Raw genomic sequence first — 20467 nt, 5'->3', positions numbered from 1 at the left:
TCCATAATTAACCTCAGTGTGTGAAGAGGACTCTCCATTTACATGCACAAACTGGAGTCTATTAGATAGATATGATACAAACCACTGCAGTGCAGTACCTGTAATACCTACAGCATGTTCTAATCGCTCTAATAGGATATTATGGTCGACAGTATCGAACGCTGCACTAAGGTCTAGCAGGACAAGCACAGACATGAGTCCACTGTCAGAGGCCATAGAAGGATCCTTTTAAATAGTCCAGAGTATGTGAAGCATTGTGGGTTAATTTATTATTAAACTGAGGCAGATAAAGTGCTTGAAGTTTACAGAATAAAGCGCTGTATGGTTAAAGGTAACTTTGAGTCTAAAGTGCCTTATGTGGTCAGTAAGACCTAAAAAAAAGTATTTTAAATAGTCTTGAAATGCCCCTCTTCACATATGGTACATGTATGATCAACTGCATATACCTGCTTAGGAGAAATGCAGAAATTATTCAAGTTATTTTCAGCAAAGTCATTCAAAAGTTGTGCTCACAGATCCAGCGAGCTAAGCAGAGGGTGCATTACCATCAAGAGATACACGCAGTGAGTAAAGAGGGAGAAACACTACTGGTAAGCAGCCCATGCAGCAAACACCAGCCAATCCTGATGTATCCTGAAAAACACAGAGACATGACAAACTGAGACTCACACAGTACTTGATACACTTAAGGCCAGCTCACAATTTCTACACATTTTTCAAGTGTGGTCATTCTGCTTCAGCAGCTTCCCAACACACCGAAATGCTCCAGCAGGCAACAAGCTGCTTTATGTTCACAGCACCAGTTAAGTGACTCGTTATACAAACACACAGCAATGTAACACAACTGAGTGTTTCTCACCAACTATATTCGGCCAGTAAAGCAGTAAATTGGTCATGTGATTTTGACGCGCCGACGTGTCCGGCGACCCCAGAGGTTTAACTTAATATTTAAGTGTCTCTTGGTTTTAGACTAGTTGTTTAGTCTATTTTGATGTTTTAAACCATATCACAGGGTTTTTACTTCACCATTTACGGGGTTTTAACAAGCAAACAAAAGACAGATCGTGATGTTTGAAAATGTTTTGGAAATATTCTTTAAAGATTAGATGTAAAATACGCAGAGGATAAATTCAATTGGTTTATTAGTTTATTACATAAGTTGAAAAAAAGTTAAACAAGTAAATAAAGAAACAACGTAAAAGAAAAGTAAACAAAACAAATCGGTAAATAAAGGAAAACGGTAATAAGAAGGGAAAAAAAAGAAAAGAGAAAACCCCAACAATCCCCTCTGAGCAAGCACTAGGCGACAGTGGGGAAGAAAAACTGCCTTTAAACGGGCAGAAACTTCCGGCAGAACCAGGCTCACGAGGGGCAGTCAACTGCCGGGACTGGTTGGGGTGAAAAAAGATGAAGGAGAGAGGGAAGAAGTGTTAGGAGAGAAGGGGAGAGGAGAGGTGAAAATTAAGATGGAACAGAGGTGGAGGGAGACGAGGTGACATCTGCAGTAGAAAAAATAGAAAAAGTAGAAAAAGCAGGAGTGTCCCTCCTCCAGAAGAAGCGGAAACGTTTTTTCTTCTTTTCCATGAGCTTTTCCACGACCACTTTTTTCTCTAGGATGAGGGTTCTCAGCTGATCGGTTGTTTCTTCAACTTCCTTCTCAAGTTTCTGGCATCTTTGCTCCATTTCTTTTAATAGATTGCGGTTGTCTGTATTTTGCTGTTGTTTTTCCTCGTGCATCTTTTCTAACTGCTCATTTCTTCTCTCCAAGTCCTGGAGAATACGTTTTTTTTCTTCTTCCTGTTGCTCTTTCTCTTGAAGAAGCTCTTTATTTTTGCACTCTGTTTCATCCAGCCTGACTTTCAGCACTTCGTATTTTTTCTTTATGCCTTTGAGTTGGTCCTGCATTTGTGTGACCCCTTCCTTTTTCTGTCCGAGGATTTGTGCAGTTTGTTCCATAGCTTCATCAAGCGTTCCTTGGAGCGCCTGATTCTTTTGCTCCATGTTTTGGAGATCCCTTTGCATCTCCCCAATAGTAGCATTCGCGCGTTGAAGCTGGGCAGACGTTTCTTTTAATTCAGCACTCTTTGTCTTGTTTTCCTTCATCAGGACCAAAATCTTCTCTCGTGCTTCACCAAACATTACTTCCCAGGCCTCACTAATAATTTTTGTGCAAGGCTGGCGTTGCTGTTGTTTTTCCAGCTCTTGATTTCGTGCTTCCAATTGTCTGCACTTCTCCTCCAGTTGAAGCTTCTCTTCTTCAATTTGTTTAATTTTTGCATGTAGGTCGGAGTTTTCCTGTAATGTCCTTTGGACTGATGAGGCACCAATGGATCGTGTCATATCAGGCTTACCTCTTGCAGTGAGTGGCCGGCCAGACCTCGAAGGAGAGGCAGCAAAATTGTTTATTCCTTGTTGGTGTTCTCGTGGATCCATTTTTAATCCTGTGCACAGTGACTCTGAAGAGGTTTACAAATACTTTCAAATGTATCTCTGGTCGAACGTTTGAAGGCTGCGAACAAACTGACTAAAACTTGCTGCTCCTGACCCCTATTTATAGAAAAACTTCAAAGGATCAAAGGCATGTCCTTGTGACATCATCACATGTCCTTGTGACATCATCACTCTTTATGAATCAGATTGTCACATGACATTTTAGAATGGGGATGTTTGTTTGTTTTTAAACCGTTTTCAAATGTAACCCTCTGTGGTCCAGGGTATAATTGGCCGTTCTTGACTACTACTGAAAACAAGAGGTCTGCTCTGTGGGTTGAACCATTTGTTAATGGTGGAGGGGGGTAACACTATGCAATATATTCAGTTTTAGAATTTATATTCACTGTTAACTGTAACTGCACTTAAAGTGTTAATACTATCTTATTTTAATAAACAACACTGTCATATGTAAAACTAGGGTGGCACTTGGGGTGGCAAGAGATCATTTTAGGGTGACACTTGCCACCCCATGCCACCCTTCTAGATCCGCCTCTGCAAGCATTATGACAAACTTTAAATAAGTATTTACGACTTTGGTGTAAAAATTCTGAACTCACAACGACTGACATAAGTGGACTACTTCCCACATTCACTGAAATGCAACAAACGCCATATACGCGTTAGACACTAGTGATGTGACGTTCTGTATCGAGGCTTCGAAGCGTGTGTCGAGTAATGGAGGAGGCGTTTCCGCGAAGCGCGTATCGAGGCTTGCTTCATTTATGGGAGGAGCTGAAAATGATGACGTCCGAAGCCTCGCTGCCCGGCTGTACCACGTGACTGGTTCAGGAAGCGGTTCAAACTTTGCCGCAAATAATCATTTTCCATACTGCCAGCATAAATATACACAGTATACTGCCATCACTACAATATAGATGTTTTACACACTCCTTTTGTTGTTGACATTTACAGGCTGTGTGCAAAATGCCACACTCTTCAAATTCATGCCAACTAATATTTTTACGTCCAGTAGGTGTTCTGCTAGAGCAAATGAAGCTTCAAGAAGCTTCGCGTTGAGGTGAACCAATTGGATGAAAAGCTTCAGTGCTTCATGAGGCTTCATCTGCCCATCACTATTAGACACTATATATTGCAAACTTTCATCTGCTATGTGCCACCAGTATCGTCTGACTGAACGTACCTTCGGGGGTCGCTGTGGGGAGAGTCAGCTAGCGTTATTCAGCAGCACCACCACACGGTGGGGCTGTTATCACTGGTTTGAACTGTGGCTGCACTCGTCGCACACTGACAGCTTGGTATGACTTCGCATACTAAGTAAAAGTGCTGTTTTGCATTTTCCCGGATAAGACTGAAAACCCCGTCTGAAGTCGAAACCCCCCACCCCTGTATGTGATTCGGGTTGCGTTCACTCGTATTAGAACTCGCAGATCAACTGACCTGTAGAGTCAGATCATGTGACAGAATGGAGGCGTCGCTGAAAAACATTCACCCGTTCACCACATACACATACCGCCAGGAGCCCATTTCACAATAAACGGATAAGGCGACAAACACCCCTGTCCAACTCAGCTCGTAACGTTTATTTCCTCACACTGCAATGAAATGAGGGGAGCATGGGGGCCAAGGAGTCGAGGATAGGATTCCTGTCATATGACGAGGCCGTTAAGAGAGGTAAGCCAAAAATCGTGGGAAGTAGAAATCTGTCGTTGCGCTAGGTTAGCTGTCTGCTTTTGGGCTAGCCATATGGAAAAGAGAACGTCCTGACCACCCGTTAAAGTGTAACGCTTTAACTGGGTTCACCTGTTATACGAAGTAGACGCCGGGTATAAAGTAAACGCACGGCCTCGATGGAATTGTTGTGCCCAGTATTCATTTCGGCATTAAAATTTGTCGAAAAGCTTCCTTATTTTTTCTGATGTTTAGTTAATCACTAGCTGAGCATGTATTTTCCGCAGTCGTTTGCCCTCGTAAGAGACAACGCTGGGTTGCAGCGGAAAGCGTATGTGGATAATGAAATCTTGAAAAATAACGTAGTTAAACAGTCGCTGTGTAAAATCTGACCGCGCCGAATTTAATTATTATTCCTTATAGCATAGAGATAATCCTGAAGTATTTTTATGAAGCGCGTGTCTTTATTTAAGTGCAAGGTCTAGTTAAATTGGCAGGTTGTTGAACTACGCTTGGTTTGACGTCCTGTCCAGCTAATTGCTGTGGGAGCTAGTGCTGGCTAGCGAGGAGGGATGGGCTGCGCGGACAGTATTTGGAGAAACAGTTGTGAAAGAAATCTCGAATCCGTGCTTGAATATATTTTTCATTTATATATATTTTTGGATGGCATCACAGGTTGCCTCTGTATCAAGCTAACTGCAGCTGACTAACGTTTATGTCTGTGCTGCTACCACTAGCTTGCTTGTCTAGTAGCTAGACAGTTAGCTGGCTTTCACCTAAGTTGTCAGTGGGGAATGCCTCCAGACTGTTTGTTGCAGCCCTCGTCTCCCGGTTTTCAAACCGAGCCATGTGCTGCTTAATCGTTACTGTTGTTGCTAGTGAGCTGTCAGGTTCTGCGGAGCCTAGCGTCCACCAGCTAGCCGTGTAGTTGGAGCGGAACAACAACCAGTTGTGCTTTAAATAGCTGCCGCTGCAGTCAGTCTCTTAAAAATGATCAGGTGGGCTTTTTAACACTGGGGAAGCCATTGGCTGGTCTCTGGTAAACAAACAAGCGTTGACAGGCCTGTAATCTAATGCAGCGTCATGATGTATTTCAGCTCGTATGGGCTTTACTGGAAGCATTTTGTTGTCAGGTTAGTTTAAGTACGCACAGGTGAAGCAATGGATACAGTGTAAGCATAGCGGCACTTATGTAAGATATGGGTGAACATTTATCTGCAAACACACAGAGATCTTATCCCTGATGGCTTTCTTGTTGCACTTTACTCCCTGGGTTGGCAACAGCTGAACTTTGTCAGTCCGGATTCCAGCCACGAGAGCCTGTTACACATCTATTACTGTGTCATATCTTTACCAGGCTTCCGCAGGGAAGTTTGACCGGACATCTTTATTATTATTAATGTTATTATGTTGCCTTAGCACAGTTTAGATTTTCGGGTAGCGTGACTTCAGTCTTTGTAATACTGCGGCTTAAATATGCCTCAAACAGATTGCCAGTTACACTCTGACGATCATATGTGACCATACACACAGGGTGGGATTATCTAGTCGTCCAGTCTTATCAAAGCAGTCACATGACACCATTTCTAATTGCTACAGCAGGCTTGACTGCCGCAATTATGAGTTCAGTTTTCACGAGAGCCTATTCTGCCAGGACATCAGCAGCGTAATGGGCTTACAGTCAGAAAGATTCACCTTTGTTGTGTTATCCTCCGATCACTCCTCACCACCATTTATTCATTCAAGCCTGATTTGTGCGTGGTAGTTTCTCGAGGGATAATTGTGCCTGAAACATTAGATCTGACCAAAAAGTGCGTGTTCCTCCTCATCGTCACTTTTCTGAAATAGAATAAACTCAAATCTTAGAAATGTGGGAAATCTAATATATAAACATGTACCGTAATAAGGGGTTCAAGAGACACACATCTGAGAGTGTTAAGATTTTAGAGGTAAAAGTCATCTTCCCTTTTTCTGTTGACTCACAGTACAATTGAACATTTACTCATGTGGGAGAGTGGAGCGTTAATTTGTTTGAGAGAAGGTTCGAGGCTCAAGTCCAAACATTTGGTGAGTGGCTTGCTGCAGTGACAGCTAACTTCAGGTCAGGTCTAGCGATGGTGTTTATTCCACACTGAACGGCTCCACATGCTTGAATCTGCTGTTATCATTACCATCGTCGTTGTCCGTGAGGAACAGAGCTGACAGAACAGTAACGTGACCTGAACGAACATTTAACTGCATTTGTAAAACTATCAAGGATGATGGGTGTGATTCTCTCTTGAGTAATAAGGTTCGTTTTTAAAGTAATCTCACTTTGAATGGCACTTTACAGCAGGGAAGTGATGCTTCCATTTAGCAGCTGATTGTGCATACTGCAGCAGACAATGTTCACAAAGCTTTCCGTCCAGGGCCAGAGGTGGGCACTCATCATCGTGTATCATATGTGCTTATAGAGACTGTGGTTGAGGAGCCCGGGTACACTTACAGGCTCAGATTTTGGGGATTACATTTGGTTACATTCTGTTTTTCTTTTATACTCCTGTCTTTTTTACACTCCCCAGCCCACTAACTCCAGGCTGCTCTGATTGGTCAGCTTGCCCAGAGATGACAAGCAAATGAACTTAAATTCTAAAAAACCAAAAACCCCTCCCACTCAGTCCAGAATGAACAGAGCTCTGTGTAAATTTCATACAGTAAAGCTTTTTCTTCGTGTTAGAGATACAGTTTTGATAGAATCAAAGCAACAGATTCGTTGTATTAAAGTTCCTCTCTGTGAGTTTTGGGGATTTCACGGCACCACTGTGATGCATTTTTGATTTCATGCATTAGAGCAACCAACAACAGCTTCTTGATAGCATGACCTTCAACCACCACGGGCACCTGCTCCTTCTACAAACATGGAAATCTCTCGTATGATTTAACAACACTTCTAACATCTGTTTTAGTCGTCATTTGGAAACAGTTCACATCAAAGAGTTCCTTCATATCCTAAACCTGAATAGATTACATAGCAGAATGTTTTACAGGATGCAATGAGGTGATTTAATATTATCGATACTGTATTTGTGAAAACCAACACTTTTTTAGAAATGCAACTTCATTCAGTCATTTTCACCCTCTGCTACTCCTGCCACTGAATCGCAGTCAGTTTCTTTGCAGTGGGAATAATAGGAAGTGGAGCGCTGAACACAAGTATAGTGTTCAGACCTGCACACTTCATAGAGTCGTAGTTGATTTTTGGACGTTCTGTGATGAAGAAAGCACAACTATTGTGCCACTTTCCTTTTTCACAGTGATGCTCGTGTTTGGCCGAGTTTAACGGCGATGTGCTTGTTGGCGTTCCTTCTTGTCAGTCAAATTCAAGAGGGAGCAGATGATATGGACCCTTCCAGTCATGGTGGTGAGAGGCTGATCTCAGTTGTCACAGGTAGCCCTGTTGTTGATGAACTGGCCTTGAGGAAGACGTTTTTAACCGAGCAACAATACGTGGCTTTAAAAATGTGGAGCTTCATCTGGATGTCTTTCTTGCTGTCCAGAATAATTGTTCATGATTTTGATGGAGCTGTCAAAGAGTTGGGTTGACGTGTTTACCTGTTGTTGTGGTTCCTTGTGTTCTCAGTGAGACCGGTTCTTCTTAGTAATCTTTCCTGGCACTTTTCTGGAACACCTTCACGGGTTATTTGTACCTTTGTGGTTGACCACTATGTAGTTCAGCGATGCAACAACAACAGCGGTCACTGTGACACACAGCCTCACACTCACTCTACGTCAGCAGGCCTTATCAGCTGAGTTAATGCAGCGCTGCTTTGCATGGGGATGTAAATTTGTATTCTGCTGTCGTAGAAACCTCCAGTATGGTGTTTGCTATGGAAACGTGACTAGATAGCAGTGCAACAGTCTATACAACAATCTCTATATTTTGAGCAAAGTTGTAAATGTCAGGTTATTCCAGGATGCAGTTTAATATTGTGGAAATCCAGTGTGATGGAGCTTTCTACGACCACGTGGTATATGCTTCACAGCAAGTATTTATTTTTCATTGTTGAGCAAAGATAAGAAGTTTATCAGCTGTTAAACAGCCTCCTTGAGTTGGAGGTTGCTTAGTTTTTGGTCCTAGACTTCCTGCATGTGGTTACTGTAAGTTTACACCACATACAGGGATCTTAAGCCTTCTAGTTTTAGGAAAGGCACACAACAAGGGCATTCTTTTGTTTTTACACCAAAAGTACATGTTGAAGGTGCCGAGCCGGGGTGTGACGGTATTCTATCATTTCAAAATCAAGTACAGAATTCACAAGTCACATCTGAACGCCCCTTTGAATCACTGAAACGTATTTTTCATGTTCAGCTAGTGAAACATCATGCTGAACAATGATAAATAATAAAGATTTCACTCATCGCTTTTCATAAAACAGAGGGGATTTAAACATAACCAAAGGTATTCACAAAACTGCTGAATGTGCAACAGTGCAGCAAACCGAATAATGATGAGCAGGGCTGTGAGTGGGACGGACGTTAGACACAAGATGACAGCGAATGCTACCATTGGAGCAAATATCTGAGAGGCAGCATGTTGGGCTGCATCGCTTCTGTGTGTGGATAAGTATGGAAGACCATTTCTTTGCACTGGGATATTTAACAAATTATGGAGACGGCGAACTCGGGCAGTACTGTGAGACACAGACTACTTCCAAAATTATTACAAATGACCAGAGGCTCCCCAGTAAGTCCCATTAGGACTTAAGGAGAGAAATCCCTCCACCTCTATGAATAAAAACCGAGTGTCGGTCCAAAGTTACTGTCCTGTCCTTCACCACTGGAAACTTGTTCTGCTCCTGTCATGGCTGCATTGTAGGTGGATGCATATCTGCTTGTAGAATTTTTGTTCATGTAAAATTTTGAAACCTCATGTTGTCATTGCCAATAAGGTTTCATGCCTCTGGACATTCATCGATTGTGGTCCACATTTTATTTCCGTTTTATAGAAATTAATTGGAAGACTAGCTTTTTTTCAGTTGCACTTCTTATTTATTCTTTGCTTATTTCTGACTCTTAATGATCCTGTTTCCATCTGACATGAATGGTATAGTTAACCATCCATGAGCCCGTTCAGCCTCTGTAGGTGTTTCTTTTCCTTCCTTGGCTGTATTGTACAGTTTGTTTGCTTTTTTTAGAGTAATTGCTCTAAACTCAGAAGAATCTGTAATAGTCTTATTATGTAAAACCCATTTGTTGTTTTTGTTGTTCACCTTTTTTCCCTCTCCGACAGCACAAAATAGACCCTGAGAGTAAAAATGATTTTCCTGTTTTATGTGGTTTTTCCTCTTGCCGACCCCACAACACAGCAGCCTCGTGCTGGTTGCGTGACATCATGTCCACAGGTGAAATGAGCTCTTCAAGAACAGAGCTGCATGTATGTTTGCGCCTCTAGGTGTTTCTGTTGATGCTTTGCCCAGACTAAACAGGGCACCGAGGCACATGTGAGTTCAGGATTTGCTGCTTCAGAAGCCATGGTGGAGGCTTCCAGTCTCGACAGCAGCAGCGGCCGACCAGGCTCAGCTTATTTTATAGGACAGAAAACATCAAGTCACAGCAGGAGGTTCTGGCTGCTCCTCTACTGCCATGATGATTTAGCGAGGTGGCCATATAGTGGAAACCTGCTGTGAAAGTGTCTGTGTGGACAGTATGGGAGAGCCAAAGACAAGCTAAGGATGCAGTGACTTGTGTCGGGTGTTACAGACGCAGTCTTTAGACAGCCTGAGACTGTGAGTGGCTGAAAAGTGTGTTTGGGGCACTCGTAGAAATCACACCCATTGTTTTGTGTGAATCGAATGGTAGCCATTGCATTTAATGCCACTCAGTGTCTAAGAATACCCGGATTGCATCACAGCATTACAATACACAAAGTGTTCTCCATAATGAGGCCTTTCTTTGTTTACTTTCCCATTAGCGCGTCTTATTACAACAGTTTTCTGCTCTCTGGCAGTGCCAATCATCACGTTAGATCAGGAGTTCCAGGAGAACAATGTTTTATTTTATTTGACTCAAACTCGTCTTCGCTTGGTTTACAGATTCTTCGTTCTGTATTTAGCGGAGCCCTTAAGTTATGTAAAAGTGACGCACGTTGAACGTGAAACAAACACAGAAGGTGTCATCAAGGCAAAGATGAAATGAGCGCAATATACAGGAAAATCAAAAGAACGGTGATGTGTGAGAAATGGTTTTCACAAACGTAAATCATCAAAGGTTTATACCAAGAAAGCATTAAGGCATTGAACCAATGAAACAGTTATTTTGAAGCTTGATCTAAAGTAGAGTTTGATTCATCAGTCGCAGTAAAAAGATAGTTTCAAAAAGTAGAGACATCCTTGTTGCAGTTTTGGTGTCTGACTCTGATTTGTGATTTATTCATTTTGCTGATTCTCTTATAAGAACTGTAACTGACAGCATGTACATGCAAAATTCAACTGTCCTTCAATGCACAGTGTCATTTACTTGTTTATGAAACTGTGTAGTTCCACCTGACTGCACTGAGTCACAGGATATTCTCTCACTTTAAGCGCTTTAATAAATTGAACTTAAAGGAGGTGCAAATAATTAACTGAAAATGAGTTGCTGTACGTGCACCTTTATCTGGTGGCATATTCTGCCTCACCAAGCAAAATAACAGATTTACATTAAAAACAACAAACGAATATTAGATAATAAAATAATATTTCAGTATGTTTATGACATCACCAGGACATGAACCCTTTTTCCTTCCTTGTAACTGCTTTGGTCCTCTGGTCTCAGTGAGGCTGCTGGCTCGGGGGCAGCTTTGGTTCTAGAGCTTTCTTCTGTTAGCTTTAAAATGTCCATGCTCAGCTGGGTGAGAGGGTCAGTGTCTGACCAGGTTTGCTGTTACCACCATGCTGATCTTCCTGTGGTACTGACAAGGTATTTGATGGACTGAGTTTAATTTCCCAGTAAACATCAGTATCAGTAGAATCAGTTATTAAGGCCCTGTTTGTAAATGGCCAGTTTACAGTCACCAGTTAGCCAGAGTACCTGGAGGAGTCCCACAGAGGCGCAGGGAGCCTCCTCGCAGTCAGGTGACAGTGCTCATTGTTTAACCAGTGTGTGACACTAAAAACAAAGAATTAAGAAATCATAGAAACTTTCTCAGACGTGCCCTCATTTTTAAAAAAATGTTTCTGATACATTCGGATGGTTTTATGTGATTGGAGTCATACATGGACTCTGTTTAGCATTCATTTTTAGTTTTTTGCAGTCTTTGTTCATATCCATACAGAAGAACGGTGCCTTCTGCAGTTATTTTACTGGTGAGAGTCCCCCAAACTTATTTTACAAGCTCGGGCTTGCTAGCCACGACTATTTCAGACGTGTTTTCCTCAAAGTGGCAGGCTTGTTGTCTACAGAGTAGACAGCTTTTTTCCCTCGTCAGGTGCATGGGGTGGTTATTGAAGACAATCTTGTAAAATCTGCTTGGAAGCCTGAAGAACCAGTAACGACAGGACTATAATTTAGAACTCGTAGCTTTAAAAACAATAAGTGAAGCAGATGCTACAGGAGGGAAAGAGCCTGCCCTTCATTTATTATTCCCGTTGAAAGAAGCTGGTCTCTGGTTCGGTGGCTGTGTGCATTAAAAAGCTCATTTCAAGAGACTAACGTTGTAGAAGATGACCAGTGCAAGCAAATCTAAATTCAGTGCCAGACACAAATCCAGACATTCAATATTAACGAGCTGTTGGAGATCTGCTCCTCAGAACAGGTGTAATATCTTCATCAATGCAGTTACTGTTTTAAACAGAAATGATTTAACTTGATGAATATTTAACATCAGACTCCAAACTCATGAGGACTAAATGGGCTCCTCAGCCAGCTGTGCTCTGCTACCTCTGGTGAACCACCTCCACATCTGTCACCATGGAGATTGTGGAGCTCTCCTAGGACCTCCAGGGTATTTGTTATGCTTGCACTTGCTAATATGTGTGAGATGAAGGCCGCCACATCTTCACGATTCATGTGACTTTAAGGTGCCTGGTCATCATCGCCATAATATTAGATGTGTGTACGTTACGGCAGCAAGTCCCACTATAGGCTGTGAACATTTCCACAGGCCCAAATCTGAACAATAAGCCAAAACGTCTGTAGCCATCTATCTGTTTGTACCTTAATCTGCATTCTTGCATGGAGAGGTGGGAGGGGACTAATTGCTTTTCTACAGCCTCATTAAATCCTGTCCTGGTAGGTTAATGGTTAACTGGCTGGGCTGTTGATGCTTTGACGTTGGATGTATTTATATTACAGACTGTAATGAGTTATGGAAGGTAATTAGAAATATGTTTCACTTGATTCGTAGTCATAATAAAAATACAACATTTTTTTATGCATCGGTCATGGACTGATGTCATTCAGTTTTCTCACGTGTCTTTTAATAAACTGCATCAATGTGGTTTGAAATTTCATGACCTCAGTTTATGTGCAGCTGCTGCAGCTGAATAGAGTGTGCTGAGTGCTGTTACTGCTGCTCTCTGGCTGCACAAGGTCAATTTATTGGTTGGTAATACAGATTATTGATAGGCCACAAAGAGGCGTTGGACCCTGAATTCATGCTTGTACGTGTGAAGAAGGGAGGGAGGGCGAAACATGAAAGGAAAACTAGTACTTACCCTGATTTGTTCTACTTCGTTGCTTTTGAACTGACCTTTGAACTCGAGTTAACGGTTGATCTGCGTCACCAGTGTTTGGTTCACTTTTTCTTTCGAGTCGAGGCAGTGCAAAGCCAGTGTGAAGTGTCTGCTTTTTTCCTGTTCGTTTTCCAAATCTTTCATCGGTTTTCTTTATAAAATGAGTCAAAAAGCTCTGTTGGGATAAGCTCTTTATGTCTGAAGTCTACAGCTCAGACTCAGAGAGGAGCTCAGAATCTGAACTGAATAACGAATCATGTAACAAAATGAATTCATGAATCTGATTCTTATCATCCTTCACATTAAAAAACAACTTCAAAGATTTATTTGCTGTTTTTTTTTGTTGTTGTTTGTTTGTTTGTTTTGTGGTTAATCAGAGATGTGGAGGACAGCCAGGTTTCTGTGTGCAGTGGTTGTACGGATCGTTTTCTGCTGCTTGTGTCATGAATACAGTTAGCTGCTACCTCTCATGACACACAAGGGGGCTTTAGTCTCTCTTCCTGCAGCTTTGTGCTCTGTGTTGATCCCCATGTGTGATTGGCTGCCTGCAGCCTGTGATTCAGCACTTGAGCATTAATCAGTCCTGTCTTCAGTTGGGTAGCTGTCACCTCTCATTGATGCATGGGTTCAGGCCCGAGTAGAAGGCGGGTACCCTGCTGACCTCAGACCCACAGCATGTAGCTGGGCCAGTTTATTAAAATGGCTTAGGTGTATTGTTAGAATTCCATCAATATTATTTGTACAGATTGCTTAATATAATTATATTTATCAATATTGTCAATATATCTTATGGCTATAGAATTTGTGAAGATGTAATTCTCAAAGCTAAGCTCATCAGTGATGTTGTGGTCAGCTTTAATGCTAATCATGTAGGAGGATGTTTAGTAATCTGCCTGGGTACTATGGGATGTGCTAATGTATTAGGGTTACATAATTGGATAGGTGCTGATGGAATTTGCTGCTTGCACGTTTGGAAAAGGCACCCGAGGCTGAAAGGTATGAAAGATATGCTCCCATCCAGATGATGGATGTCTTTTTCAGGTAGGGCCTTGTGTGTCAGCAGGACGCTGCTCGAGTGCACGCTTCATCTGTTACCACAGTATAGCTTCATGGTGCTGATCTGGCGTACCTCAGGTTCAACCTTTCAAACACTTTGCTCCCTCAAAAGTCCAGCAAATGCTTTCCTCAGTTCCCAGTAACACCACAAGTGGTGCTAAAATAGAGGGGATACAGAATTGTAACAACGTCTCTTAAAGCGGTACATTTTCTCATTTTAAATATTAAATATTTTATTGACAACTGATCATAAAAACAACATAGTGGATCTGCACCTCAGTCATTGCATTATGTGCACAGTGTTTTTGGCACTGGGGTTGTATTAGCAGTGATGAGAAAAATGAAATTAGTGAGCTGCATGAGCTCAGCATCAGCCTCTCGAGGCAGCCGTACATAAACAGGAGTATTAGCTGCTCCAGTTTCTGCAGTTGCCATCCAGCTTCACGTAGATTTTGTACTCGGCAGCTGGTAGGTTAATGACTGGCCAATGCATACTCTGTGGTCCTGCAGGTGCTTATGGGGTTCTGTGTGCACAGTTCATGAAGAGAAACATATTTCCCGATAGTCCTAGCTGCACATCCCTGAACGTGGATGACTTATAAATGGCCCTAGATCACACAGACATGCAGCTTTTCTGCAAAGTACAAAAGGCTGTTTGGTGCCTTTAAAAACAGTCGTTTCTTTGTGTTTTCATTCAAATATTGTCAACTCTTCCCACACATGAATATTTAACAGAAGTTAATGTTAACCTTAGAGTGTCAAAACCAACACAAGATATTTGTTGTTTTGGATCAGAGCCATGTCTCCCTGCTTGCTACGGGAGAATCTGCAGAGATCTGTGTGCAAAAGGAGAGTGGGTGTGGGGCTCTGCCGAGCGAACACTGTATGTAGTCCAATTTTAAGGTATCGACCTTACTAGATATAAACTATATAGCATCATCCTGCATTGCAACTAAAATCTAATGAAACATTTTAGCTGCTGATGTTGCTCAAAGATTCCTTGGCAGTCGGTTCTGCTCTTTAGGTGCAGATCCACCACTGAAATCAGTGCTAGGCATGAGAACTTTGGAGGCAGCTAAGTAGGGGTAGCTGTGTTCACTGGAGGAGCCAAGGTCACTGCCATTGGGTGGCATTGGGCGTATGCAGAATTGGCCTTCCCATGAGCCCTTTTCAGGATTTCTGTTTCAGGATCCCTTGATCCACAAGGTGATGTAATATTTGTGTGTGTGTGACTGCAGTGACATTTCTGAGCTCAAAGACGACATCAGATGTTGCAGCTTGTTTTAGTACATGTGGAAAAATGTTACATCGTTAACAGCAAGGTTTAAAGGAGTGGACAGCCGTTTGTCCTGCTTCTGCAGGATGAAAGAAAAAGGTCACCAGTGATCTACTGGTGCCTCAGTCTGGGTAAGATCACATGGATGTTAGGCATCGCCCCCCCAGTGGGAAGTAAAATCACTGTTTTTGTCACTTTTTTCCACAAATCAATAGACTTTATCGACTGTTGCCACACAGGTGCGTACACACACACACCTTCTATTAAGTTGATCTTTGGCTTCATACTTGAAGATGTGGTTTATCATTGTTGGCCTGTTGCAGATTTTAGTGATATAAAAGAAATGCAAACACTTGCACTACGAGGGAAATTCAATACAGCCGGGCTTTCTTTGCTTTAGCGGAGTTGAAAAAATCTAAAACCCCAGCTGGACATAACAGGTATCACAACGGTGGTTATCAGCTTCCTGTGTTAAGCTGAGCTTTCTGCTCTGGGTCCGATGCACATTCTCATCAAAGGGGCTTTTAATGTGTTGCCCGACTCTCCTTCAGCACAGAATAATCCCCACGAGCACAGCCGACTCCAGTGAGTGTTATCAAATGATTATATTGAAATGGTGATAAAATCTAACATTACATTGCAACACTGTTGCAAAGAAGACAGGAAATTAATGTTGCAGAAAATTGTTAATCCTGTGATTTAGCGCCCAGAGCGGTACGATGAGCATTTTAATCAGAGTTAATTGTTTTAAGTGTGGGTGTGCTCACGGTGCTGCTGTTCATTTTTAACATAACTGCCTCACATTAGCTCGGAAACTTTAAACTGGATGCATTTAAACACTGAAACTTACTGACCCACCGGCTAATGAAGGAGATGTGGAAATCCTTTTAGTTTGCCTGCACACAAAGGGAAATTAACTTCATTGATCAAATAGCTATTCTTGGTTGTTGTTGTGTGTTCTAGTAGCTTCTAATTCAACAGTGTAAAGGAGACTTGGCAGCAAAGTAAAGCAAAAATGTATAGATTTCTGGCATCACCAAAAGAATAGACTGCACAAGCCACTAACAACAAGATGCACAGTTTGCACTGCTCTGACTTTGTAGCTTCATTTGCTGTTAGTAAGCTAAACAGCTTAACAACTGGCACATAGAGAATACAGAGAATTTACATTGCAGTTAAAATATGATGCAAATAAAAGAGTTTCTCTAAGGTTTTGTGCTCAGAAGAAGTTGCCATGGTGAGTTGGTCAGTTACAAAGAGGGCCACTTTGGTAACACCAAGAACTCTGACTTGAAGCTCGACGTAGCTCACTGACCCATTAATCTCGCTTTGCTTTGGCTCAGCATCAGAGCTTTTCTGCAAAATGGGGCGATCGTGGTTCAAGAGTTGGGAGTTCGCCTTGTAATCGGAAGGTTGCCGGTTCGAGCCCCGGCTTGGACAGTCTCGGTCGTTGTGTCCTTGGGCAAGACACTTCACCCGTTGCCTACTGGTGGTGGTCAGAGGGCCCGGTGGCGCCAGTGTCCGGCAGCCTCGCCTCTGTCAGTGCGCCCCAGGGTGGCTGTGGCTACAGTGTAGCTGCCATCACCAGTGTGTGAATGTGTGGATGACTGGATATGTAAAGCGCTTTGGGGTCCTTAGGGACTAGTAAAGCGCTATACAAATACAGGCCAAAATGACCAAGATTTAAAAAAAGCAGCCCTCAGACGTCTAACTTTGGGATATCTTCATCTTTATACCAGCGATGACTTATTAAAGAAAGTGAAAGGCGTAGGGTTAGACGTGCACAGCTTCTTTGGATTCGCAACACGCAAGCTAAAATCCCCATGTAGTTTTCAGCCAGCAGAAGCAGCAGATACACGAGGCACCAGCGAAATAAATGTTCACAGTTCAGAGCTGTTGCACTCCGTCGGGTGGATGTCATTAAGCGCTGATGTTTGTTGGTGTCATTCCATGTTTCAGTGGCTCTCACCGCTGTGCACCAGGAAACCATTTCTGTGTTGTAATAGACTGCACGCAGGTGTCGTTACAGCAGCTGGAGTGATCTGTGAAAAGGACCGGAGGCCTTTTTTAATAGAATTCATCTCTCCCAAAACAAAACACACACGATTCCCATCCATTATCTCAGAACACGAGATCATGTATTATTTTCTAATGATAGTCTGTTTTTTACATTCCGTGCAGTTTCCACTCATATTTAGTATTACCACAACCTGCACACCAACGTGCAGGACTATGCAGGGAGCAGATAAACCCATGACTCTTTGGGACAGTGGCTTTCTTTAGTCTCGTTGTCTCTGCGAGGTTGTCAGTGACCTGTAAATACCTTCTGATCGTCAGCTTACCTTTCATAAAACCACATCTTGGCACTTTTTTGGCACTTGACACAGTTTTCATGTGTTGTGCCCAAAAACCAGGATAATTGAAAAGGTTCTTGTTCTGTGTTGTGCTTACAGCACACCTGTGCCCAGCAGACGTGTTGTTAGTTTTATACATTTATATAATGCTTTCCTAGTCTTGCTGACCACTTACTTACTTTGCATTTGTACAGCACTTTATTCTGTAGACTTAAACCACATCATTGCCAATTTAAAATCCACCCAGGAAACCCCGGCTGTGGTTTGGGTTCTTCATGCTGCGAGGAGACACCACCCTAACGATGTGCTCGTCCTCTCAGGCAGGAGAAAAGCCTCAGTAGCAGTGTGACCTTTAACATTTTTCAAACTCGCTGAGCCTGTATCTATAAATACATTTTTTAGGTTTTGTATGGTTCAGTGTTTCTGTTTTTGTGGAAATAAATGTGAAGAATGAAGGTGGAGTCACACCCTGCCCATCAGCTGATCTTACAACTCTTACTTAAATTACCTGAAGAGACACCAGCTCCCTCCTCATACCTGTTATGTCAGTTCGGTCAAACACCAGCACCCTGCTGTTACTGCTGAAAGGCATTTGCGGTAATTTATTTGCGTCACTTCATTAGCACAGCCCGTTAACACAAATTGTGCATTCTTAGTAAAGTTTGATCCAGCTGAGGCCGTTAGTTTAAGGCTTTGTCTGTGTGACAGTAGTCAGAGTGAAACTGCGTCTGTGGAGATGACAAAGGTTACTGGGCCAACCAAGGTATATGCATGGTGTGTGCGCCCGCACCGTCACTTCCTGTAAATGGGGTTTGAACTCTGTTTTGTTGTTAAACTGATTTTTACTTTTTTAAAATAAAGATTTATGTCCAGTTACTCTTGGTTACTTGCTAAAGAGAAGTCAGAGGTATGTGATTGGCTCAGTTTTACTGATTATCTGCCTGTCAGCAAGATTACAGTAAAAGTAACTGTCAGTAAACTTAGTGGAGAGGTGGAGCATGGTCAGAAGAAGAACCTTTTGAATTTTAGTGTTGTTACTTTCTTTAGGGCATTGTCTCGGTGGAAGGCGTGCTCTCCGGGTCTCCTCGGATGTCGTTAGCCTGCGTGCACGGGCTCTGCTTTTTTGTTAAAGGCACAGTAGTCCACTGTTATTTGAATTAGCTGTTGCACCCTAACACCAACGTATCCAGGTAAAAGCGATTCTCTTTTAATGTCTCTCCTCTTAAACTTTTAGTTGGAAATAAAGTTTATTGCTCAAAATGAGTTTATGCCTGAATGTTGCCGGCTAACATCGCGGTGACAGTGTGTGTGCATGAGCGTTTGCACGTGTGTCTGGGTAGGCTTTAGGGTCAAACCTGAAACCCCATGAGCACTACTGCCCCTACTGGCTCTGTCGAAATAGGTGATATCAGAAACCCGAGTGTGGTTCAGAGACGCTTATAAAGAAAAGTTTCCATAAAGGCGGAATAACAGCTTTTAAGGGAGTTGTTGATGGAACTCGGCATGAGTAGTTTTCCGTAAGACGCAAACAAAAATGTCATATGTGCTTCTTGCTTTGACCTTGTGCTGTCGAAGGGTTAAATTAAACTGATTCAGCTGAAGCTGTGACAGAAAATATTACACGTGTATTAAAGAGCAGTTGTCGAAGTGGAGCTGATTAGACAGCATCAACAATGTGAGCGTTGACAGAGAGGCGTGGTAGTATTAATGTAATCATGTAACAGTGTGAAAGAAAGACTGGGATTGTTTTTACGTTTGCCTTAAGTGCACTAAAAAGTCGAATCATCACACGTTACAAAGGCTGTGCAGATATCACTGGCTTTAACGGATGTGCAAGTTTGCATATCTATCACACATGGTTAGCTTTGACTTTGACCACATGAATCTGTTTTTAAGCTCTGTTTTGGTCTCCACCATCTCCAGTGACGGTGTGTCTTTGTCATCATATAAACAACATCTTGCATTGTAAACATATTCTCCAATCAGACTTTAAAATACCTCGATGACGATGGAGATTCTAGTGCTCTCCATCCCGTCCTCATCAACATCTCATAAGCTTCTCTGGAAAATTTCTCAAGATTTGTTGCACACTTGGAATCAAGGATGAGCTAAAGTTTAGCTGATATGTCAATGAACATTTAAAGGTCAAGAATAGTCCAATAACTGTTATGGTAATTATGTCATAGTTAGCACAGTCCTGTCTGTCATAACTAGAGATGGACCGATCCGATATTAGGTATCAGTATCGGTCCGATACTGACGTAAATTACTGGATCGGATATCGGAGAGAAATAAAAAATGTAATCCGATCCATTAGATATCAAAAAAGCACCTCACAAAACTTGCGACACGGCGTAACTCAGCTCATAACCGTAGCACATCGGAGCAGTGTGGTCACGTGATAGAGCGGTCGTGTGTATTTGTAGCCTCGCTACCAAACCAGCATTTTATCTCCGAGGAAGTGATCCCAGAGAGAAGTAAAGCAAGCGTGTAAGTTCGTCTCTGAATGTTTGTAAAGCATTCCAGCGTTAAGCTTAACAACCTATGGAGCGACTGCCTCTCTCCCTCCCTCTCCGGCTGCTACTTCAATCATGAACCTGATCAATGATCAGCTGATCGGCTTTTCTGTGCGAGTCAGTGTCTCTTGTTTGTTTTTGGCCCACTTTGCACCAGAAAGAGGAAACCAGCGGCTGAACAACAGCAGCACGTTTAAGCTTGATCAGCTGTTGTTAGAATGTATTTAATATTACTTTCTACTCGAGGATCTTTTTCTACGTAGCTGACGCTGGTAACTGTGCAGGGGCGGATCTAGCAAAGTTTAGCCAGGGGGGCCGATAGGGCATGAACAGGGAAAAGGGGGCACAAAGACATACTTTTCTTTCTTATTCTCATTTAAAATGTCGAGCTTTTAATAAATAATTATCTGACACCCAAAGTTTTAATTTGATGTAAAATGTATAGAAGTCCAT

At 42.4% G+C, this 20467-nt stretch overlaps 1 protein-coding gene across 6 annotated transcripts in view; it reads left to right on the top strand.

The window, feature by feature from the left end:
- Positions 1 to 3763: 3763 nt before the first annotated feature.
- Positions 3764 to 20467, top strand: part of usp32 (ubiquitin specific peptidase 32) — a 65260-nt gene continuing 48556 nt past the window's right edge. The window contains exon 1 of one of the 6 annotated variants that reach the window (XM_023152386.3): positions 3764 to 4125. In XM_023152386.3, the coding sequence (XP_023008154.1) occupies positions 4068 to 4125 (58 nt within the window). In that variant the 5' untranslated portion in view covers positions 3764 to 4067. The remainder of the gene's footprint in view (positions 4126 to 20467) is intronic. The other 5 variants (XM_023152387.3, XM_014407712.4, XM_023152388.3 and 2 more) reach the window with 5 other exon arrangements.

The sequence above is a fragment of the Maylandia zebra genome, linkage group LG14 (assembly GCF_041146795.1).
Source record: "Maylandia zebra isolate NMK-2024a linkage group LG14, Mzebra_GT3a, whole genome shotgun sequence".
Classification (NCBI taxonomy): Eukaryota; Metazoa; Chordata; class Actinopteri; order Cichliformes; family Cichlidae; genus Maylandia; species Maylandia zebra.
This window is presented reverse-complemented; position numbering and strand designations above follow the sequence as displayed.